Here is an 8,508-nt window from a genome sequence, read left to right as displayed (position 1 = left end):
AGCAGAGCGCGCCTCAGAACCAGCGCTGGCTGGAGCAGGGACCGGTCTTGCCTCCTGGCCGCGGTATAGCAGCGCCAGAGAGAAAGCCGCCGACTCGAGCCTGGCCAGGCGGGCAACTTTGCTGCTTGGCGGAGCAGAGTGAGCATGGGCTGGGCTATCGCTGCTGCCGCTGCCGCCGCCTCCTCCTCCTTCTCCCTGCGCCAGCCTCCAGGGTGCGCTCAGCGAGGCTGATCAGCTGCTGGACAGCGACTCCGAGGGAAAGCAGGGACGGGGTGGTGGGTGGGGAAGTAGGACCCGTGGTGGCGGCCAAAGGGAGCTTGGATGGATGGGCGGCGCGCTTGTTCTGGAGGAGCTCACCTAAAGCACACCCCCGCCGTTCCCTGGAGCTGCGCTCTGCCCAGATTTGGAAAGTGATTTCTTTGTTTCCTTCCAAACTCTTCAACTCGCTCCCCACCTTAATCCCCTCAGCACCATCAGCATCACAGATCGAGCTTCCTGGATATTTGCGCCCCAATCTACAACTGCGGTGTGTGTGTGTGTAGTGAAAGAAAGGCAGCTGTGGCTAACCCAGCCCCTTCCTTGAGCCCTCAAGAGCGCACCTTCTCAGCCCCGGCTAGCTGATGGCAGAGGGGGTTCTGTCTTGCCTGGTGGAGTCGACCGGGGAGAGGATAAAATCTGCGCGGGACGCGGAGAGGAGCCGCTGCCGTTCCTACAGGAGGTTGTTCCCGCAAGGTGCGCTGCTGAGAGGCTCAGAACGAGGGAAAGGAAGAGCGAGCGGAGCTGGGTAGCCTTCGGATCCTCACCCACAGCAGAGGCGCGTCTCACTAAAAGGACCATGAAGGCGTGACACCGTCCCCTACCTTGCCATCCCTTGGATATCGCTCAGGGAGCCGGAGAGGTTAACTCCCCCGCTGCCCCCAAACAACTAAAAACTATGGCTTTTCAAAAATCGACGGAGCCTCCCAATGCTACTAGGAAAAACTCCAGTTTACTGGAGATCGGAGCTCTCTGCTTGGATTCCGAGATCATCTTCGGATTTACCAGCCATCTTCTCAGGAGGAAAGGCAAGGTAAGACACGGCCTGGGTAGGTGGGTGGCCGGAGGGTGGCTTTTAAGGACTCCGACAAGCAAGAGGGACCTTCCTTCGGACTTTGCATTTTTAGGCCGCGCACATGGAGCAAAAACTTAAAAGAGAGCGTGGTAATAAATAAGCCAGGCGAGGGATGCTGGAGACACACACACACAGAGAAAGTAGAAGCAGTTGTGGACTTTTGTGTGCCTAGGAATAAGGAAAGTGTCCTTTGGTGGCTCCAACGCGCTTTCAGCACCAGGGACAGCGCGCGGTAGGTCGAAGCGCGTGTCGCTCGAGCGCCAGAAAGAGCGAGAGAATCGCTGAGGAATCCTTCTCGGGTTATTCCCACAAGCAATCGCGATAATAGGACCTTGGGAGTCCAGGCAGGCTTCTGTAACCCGCCGGCTCTCTGGCACATGGGGTCTTTGAGCGAGTTGCCGGCGGCCTCCTGCGCTCCGGAGCAGGCTGACTCTGTTCCTGGCACGCCTGTTCTTAGGCGCGGAGGCGAGGCAGGCGATGTTTAACTGCGCGGCGGCGGGGGAAAGGAAGCCTGGAGGGGAAGCAGAGCTAATGGAAAGACCCCGCCCCAGCTGCGCACCCGGCAGAATGCCACCAGGGCTCGCCTCGCCGGGATCCTCCAGCACCCGCCTTTTCAGTTCTCAGTTCCCTACGGAAAGTTTCATTTAACCACCTGAAGGAGGGCTGCGCGCACGTGTCTCTGGGCTCCGGAGCTGTGGGTTGAGCCGGTTTGCACAGGGGTGCACTGGTGCACGAGCCTCCTTCTTTTAGGATTTGATGAACTGCTGGGGTTCAAGACAACCCCTTTCCACTTTTTTTATTAAAAAAAAATCCTAACACTGATATTTATTCCGCGGTAGAGATAAAGGCTCAGAAGCGCGTGCTTCCCGGTGATTATTTTGTCGGCGCTGAGCCAAGGCCTTGTTGGACGGGAGTTGGTCCAGGAGGGGGCTTCCTTAGCCTGGAAATGCCAGCGGCCCCCGCCCCCCGCTCCCTCATGGCTACACCACCCTGGCTTGGCGCCTCTTAACGCTCCTTGCCTGCTGCTCTCGCAAATTGGATCCGAAGTGCCACATTTGCAGACGCCGCCAGGCTAAGAACGGGGGGAGGACGCGAGGGGTGGGGTGGGGTGGGGTGGCTGTGGGTTGTTCGGCGTGGGCTACTTCGATGAGGTTGGGAGGGGAGAGCCGGGGGTGGGGTGGTGGTGCTTGGAAGGAGGGTTGGGGGCTGTTGGGGGAGAGGGGACTAGCGGGTGGAGAGAGCACGCCCTTCCCACGTTGCCTCAGGGGACTCGCGTGTATGGAGGGTGTGTGAGAGAGCGGGGGCGAGAGGGAGCGGCCGAGGCGCCTGGGTGTTGGCGCGCCGAAGGAAGTGGAGCGAAAGCAAGCCACGACCGCGCTTGATGGAGTTTGGACGGCGACGGGGGGAGGCAGGAGGCGGGGACGCTTCTGAGGGTTGCCCGAGAAAGCCCTACGGTTCAAGAGCGAAGGCGGAGTCGCCCCCCCCCCTTCCACGGGCAGCCTGGGCGTCTCCACCGCTCCGCTTTCCCCTCGACGGGTTAAAGTTAGACGTCTTCTTCAGCCATGCACGCTTGGGAGCGTCGGGTCTGCTTCCCCCAGACGTGGCCAAGGGGGTCGGGGGATCCTTGTAGGCTGAGCCTTGAGGGGGGAGAGCAGCGGCGCCTGGCCCGGACGCTTTGGCCCGTTTCAGGGATGCGGGCGCGCGTCTGGCTAGCAACAATGAAGGCGAGAAAAAAGACCCTTCCCCCCAAAAATCCTGAACAGGTGCGCTTGCAACCTAGTATTGGGCACTGCCCCTGTATGGATTGCAGATGGGAATGAGGCGCCTGTGCTGGTTATGGGGCAAGGAAGGAGCTCCTGGGGGCCGGTGAGCTCCGCTATTCGGGGCGAGGCAGACCGGCAGTGTTGAACGAGAAGATCTGGTCCTGGGGACCCCTCGACGCGCGCTCCTTCCTTCGCCCAATGCGGAGAGATGGCTTAATTTTCTCCAGCCGGGCAGCTGCAGAGCCACGTGCGGCCGGCAGATGGCGCTCTAGTAACAGGGACCGGAGAACCGCCAGCCGCAGGTTGCATCGCTCCTCGCGAGGGAAGTCTCAGCCTTTTTACCTCGACTCTGCGGTTGAGCCAATTTAGTGGCACGCCTCTCTTCTCTTCTCTCCCCCACCCCGCAAAAAAAGAGAGCTAAGAAAAGGATTTCTCAAATGTGTACCGTAATTGCAGCAGTAGCTACAAATTCTAGCAGCCGCACGAGCTCACTTTGCTCTGGAAGAATTCAAAGAGTGCAGTGGCGTAGCGTGGGTTGTCAGCACCCGGGGCAAGGCAAGTAATTTGCGCCCCCAACCCGTGGATTTGCGCCCCCAGATGTTGCGCCCAGTGCAGCCGGCCCCCCCTGCACCCCCCACGCTACGCCACTGAAAGAGTGTTGCTCGCCTCCCTGGGACGCTTGAAATCAGGTCAAACCGCTGGGTGCCTCTGGCATCGAGCCGGCTTACACGTGCGTCTCTGGGTGACTGCAGCGTCAAGCGGTGGCCAGTATCTCAGGTCAATTTCCACTGGCAGAAACTTCCCCGCTGATTTGCCTCACTTGCAAAGGGATGTTTCTCCCCAGATTGGAGTCCGCTCACACGTTCAGCTGTAAGAACAAAAGAAGAACCGGCAGGATCTGGGCCAATAGCCCATCAAGTCCAGTATCCTGTTCTCAGGGTGGCCAGCCGGATGCCTGTGGGAAACTCGCAAGCAGGATTCGAACACAAGACCTCTCTTTCCCCCCTGTGGTTTCCAGCAACTGGTGTTCAGAAATATCGCTGTCTCCAACTGCAAAGGCAGGGCATAGCCATCATGGCTGGTAGCCACTGATAGCCTGTGGTGGGGAGAGAAATCAAGCACGTGTGAATGGTTCAGCCAGAAACCAGAGAAGCTTTACAGAGAAGGTTCAGCTTCCTGGTCAGTGCTCAAAACTGCAAACATGATGTGTGCAGGGGACACACTCGGGGCAAACTCTTAACCCCATATGCATTCATTAAAAATGGCTCCCATGCATGAGAAGGGAACCTGTGGCGCTGCAGATGCTGCTGAACTGCAGTTCCCATCATCCCTGACCAATTTCCGTGCTGGCAGGGGCTGATGGGAGTTGTAGTCCACAGCATCTTGGCGGCACCACATTGGCCATGCTTGGTGTAACTTAACAGGAGTAAAATCAGGTCATGAGCTCTTGCTGTCAGAAAGTTCTTCCTGATGTTGAGTCGGAACCTCTTTTCTTGTGACTTGAAGCCACTGGTTCGAGTCCTGCCCTCCAGAGCAGGAGAAAACAAGCTTGCTCCAACTTCCATGAGACAGCCCTTTAGAGATTTGAAGATGGCTATCATATCTCCTCTTTTCCAGGTTAAACATACCCAGCTCCTTCAACCGCTCCTCATAAGGCTTGGTTTCCAGACCCTTGATCAGATTGGTTGCCCTCCTCTGCACATGTTCCAGCTTGTCAATATCCGTCATAAATTGTGGTGCCCAGAACTGGACACAGTATTCCAGGTGTGGTCTGACCAAGGCAGAATAGAGTGACTTTATGACTTCCCTTGGCCTAGGCACCAGACTTCTGTTGATGCAGACTAGAATAGCATTAGCTGCAATGAACCGCGGAGGCCCTTTCAACTCTATGACTCTATGAGATGGAACTTTGAACATAAGTAGTGTCTGCTGGATCAGGCCCATGGCCCAGCTAAGTTTAACACCCTGGTCTCATCCTGGCCAACCTGATGATCTCTGGGGAGCTCACAAGCAGGACCCAGGGCATTGTTAAAGCTCGGCTCATCACATAGGCTCCCCATGCAGAAAATCTGGCAGAACTGTTTTTCTTTTAAGGGTGGATTTCAAAACAAAACAATAGGAAACAGCAGCTGACTAGGCAATTAGTTCACTATGCTAATTTCTCCAGCTGCCAGGTCAGGGCTCCTCTGTAGAAATCATCTCCATCAATTCATTTGCGAGGAGAAGGGGGTGGGGCAGGCAGAGAGAACAGGCAGATCTTGCAAGGAGTCGGTTTGGCAATGGAGACTCGGCGCTGTAAGGCGGAGAGGTGCAAGGCTGTGTGTGGCTCAGGCACCCTATTGCAAAGGGTCCTGAAGACCACAGTGAGAATAGAATATTGGGCTAGAAGGGCTGCTGGCCTGATCCAGCTCCTTCTCATTGGCTTACGCTTAGCCAATGGCCGCCCTAACTTGATTTACTTTTGAGCAAGCTTGAAATCAGTCCGAGGCAGCCCCAGTGGGTAAGAAGACCGAAGGAGGACTCTCCTGACAGCCTGAAATCTGAAGTTTTCTATTTAAGACGATGAATGCAGTTGGTAAAAGTTCCTTTCAAAACCAAAGGAAGTCCTGCATATCTACCACGGAACATTTATTTATTAAATTTGACGGCCCTTTTTTGGGGGGCCAATGCAACCCCAAAGCCTTGTTGCGGTTCACTGGCCGATTCTGTTGGGTCTCACAAGAACCCTGTGAGGTAGGTTAGGAGAAAAGGTTGCAACTGGTTGTAAAGTCTCACGGTGAGCTTCGTGGCTGAAAGGTCCCAGGCCGACGCCTTGACCCATTACACTGACCCGGCTCATTAAGGCTCTTTAAGGTGGGGGCGGGGAGGGCACAAAACAGTTTCTTCCAAGCTGTATTCCTTGGAAGGTCCAGGACCAGGCTTGCCAGGAAGACGGCTTTTCCACAGTTGCTGGGGTTGGGGCAGATCTCCCCACCCACCCACGCCCCACTGCAAAGTACAGCCACGTTTTGAAGAAAAAGACAGTCAGAATATTTGTCCACGTAGTGACATTCAATAGTTCTCCAAGGTCTCAGGCAGAGAAGGGCTTTTCCTGCCACTACCTGATCCTTTTAACTAGAGATTGGATCTAAGATTTGTGCATGTAAAAAATGGCGGAGGAACCAAGGGCTTCTAATTATTATTTGCTTTTTTTCATTTATTTCCCTCCAAGGAGCTGAAAGGTGGCATGCATTGTTCTCCACCCCCCATAACCCCCCCCCATTTTATCCTCACCCAAAAACCTGTGAGGTAGAGGGTGAGGGACTGGCACAAGGGCACCCAGCGAACCTCATGACTGAGCGGGGATTTGACCGGTGGTTTCCCCAGCTCCCAGTTGGACGCTCTAACCACTACACCACGCTGCCCGGGACCATGCTTTCCTACTTTCATCCGCTCCAGATGGCGCGGGCAATTGGCAAGGGGTGGTGGGACTTGCACTCCAGCAACATCTGGAAGGATGCCAGTTCCCCATGCTCGATGTAAAACATCTGCTCTTCCACCGAACACAGGATGATGCCTGATTCGCAGTCGGATGATGGGTGCTTTTTGCCTCCATGTACCCTTTACTGCATTTTTATTTATGTATCCATTTATTTAAAAAGGTGCAATAAATAAATTTATTAATAAATTTATTAATGGGTTGCGCTCAAGCGAGGGACCGGCCATGAAAAGAGGAGACTGAGAGGAGATATGATAGCCATCTTCAAATATCTTAAAGGAAGATGGAGCGAGCTTGTTTTCTCCTGCTCTGGAGGGTAGGACCTGAACCAAAGGCTTTGAGATACAAGGAAGGAGATTCCAACTAAACATCAGGAAGAACTTTCTGACAGTAAAAGCTGTTTGGCTGTGGACTCTCCTTCCTTGGAGGTTTTTAAACAGAGGTTGGGTGGCCATCTGTCCTGGATGCTTTCGCTGAGATTCCTGCATTGCAGGGAGTTGGATTGGATAACTCTTCCAACTCTACAGTTCCATGATTCTATGACATTACCTGTGGAATCAGGCCCATCCCATCCATTCTGCCGGGGTCATCAGCAGATGCCTTTCACTAAAGCCATCTTGTTTCCAGGATTGTGGACTGCAGCTGCCAGCCTAGAATGGAGGCTGTTGTATACATCTCGAGGCAGCAAACCCAATTGGCTGCTGCGTTACACTCGACAGGGAGCGGCAGCCAATCCTGGCTCTCCAGTGAGAATAATGGGATGGTGTGTGACTTTGCAAAGACCTCGACTCTCATTCATGTAGATCAGGGCTGGGAAACCAACCTTTGCCCCTCTGGATTTCGCTGTACTACAACTCCCATCAGCCCTAGCAAGCATGACCAGGGATGATGGGAGTTGCAGTTCAGCAAAGATCTGGAGGGGCCAAAAGTTCCCTTACTCCTACTCTAAGAGCAAGGTTTGATGCTTCCCATACAGTCCAATTCTATGTGGGTTTACTCAGAAGTAAGTCTCATTAGTTTTAGGTATTTATTTATTGCGTCTGCATCCCACCTTTATCTCCAGGGAGCCCAAGTTGTCATATATGGGTCTTCCTCTCCTCACTGAATTCCAACGATAGGTTTGGCTGACAGGCATTGGCTTCTAAGGTCACCCAGTGAACTCCACAGCCGAGTGGGGATCTGAACCCAGGTCCCAGTCTGACACTATAATCACTATACCACACTGACTCCCAAAGAGGAAAAGCCTGCGGAACCCATGAGGTCTCCCATCCAGGTTCTAACCAGGCCTGACCCTGCTTAGCTTCCGAGAGCAGCCAAGATCAGGCATGTTCAGGGTAGTACTGCTGTGATTCTACAGGACTTGCTTCCAAGTAAAGTATGGAAGAGTGCAGCTTTCGTGGGGGACAAAATGCCAGAGAGTGAATTGCTCTGAGGCTGGCGGCTGCATCTCTTCTTCAGAATGACTTATTGGCAAAAAAAAAAGGGGGGGGGAGGTTGACTGGCCCCCACTTACTCTTAGCAACTGGAGAAAGGGGTAGACCCTAAGACACATTGTTGATGGACGGGCTGGAAGTTTGCAGGGGTCGGGACCGAATGGGAGAGACCCTACCTCCTGCTAATTTCCCTAGCAGTGCTAGCATCAACACACCTCCCAATGGAACTGCTTTAAATACTTTCTGACCTGCTGAAACCAAGGATGGGGATCTTCAGGCCTGGGGGGGATGTCAAATGTGGACCCCTGAGTCTATCCAGCCCCTTGGGATGCTCCCCAGTCACACCCCATCTCCCCGAGACACACCCTGCATGGGCTCGCTCCACACCCTAATTGGGCTACTTGAAATGTGCCCTTGCTTTCTTGGGTGGAAGTAGAAGGAGAGGGATGTGTTGAATTTGTGCTCAGGTAGAGCCTAGGGCTTGCCGATCAGAAGGTCGGCGGTTCGAATCCCTGCGACGGGGTGAGCTCCCGTTGTTCGGTCCCAGCTCCTGCCCACCTAGCAGTTCGAAAGCACGTCAAAGTGCAAGTAGATTAATAGGTACCGCTCCGGTGGGAAGGTAAACGGCGTTTCCGTGCGCTGCTCTGGTTCACCAGAAGTGGCTTAGTCATGCTGGCCATATGACCCGGAAGCTGTCTGTGGACAAACGCCGGCTCCCTCGGC

The 8,508-nt window shown here is 54.5% G+C and overlaps 1 protein-coding gene across 1 annotated transcript in view; it reads left to right on the top strand.

Moving 5' to 3' along the window:
* Positions 1–914: 914 nt before the first annotated feature.
* KIF26A (kinesin family member 26A) overlaps positions 915–8,508 on the top strand; it is a 161,998-nt gene continuing 154,404 nt past the window's right edge. The window contains exon 1 of the mRNA XM_081190984.1: positions 915–1,069. Coding sequence (XP_081047110.1) covers positions 935–1,069 — 135 coding nt within the window. The 5' untranslated portion in view covers positions 915–934. The remainder of the gene's footprint in view (positions 1,070–8,508) is intronic.

This window comes from Podarcis bocagei (assembly GCF_964188305.1).
Source record: "Podarcis bocagei genome assembly, chromosome: 1".
Classification (NCBI taxonomy): domain Eukaryota; kingdom Metazoa; phylum Chordata; class Lepidosauria; order Squamata; family Lacertidae; genus Podarcis; species Podarcis bocagei.
Note: the sequence above shows the minus strand (reverse complement) of the source record. Positions and strands in the feature narration are given on the sequence as shown.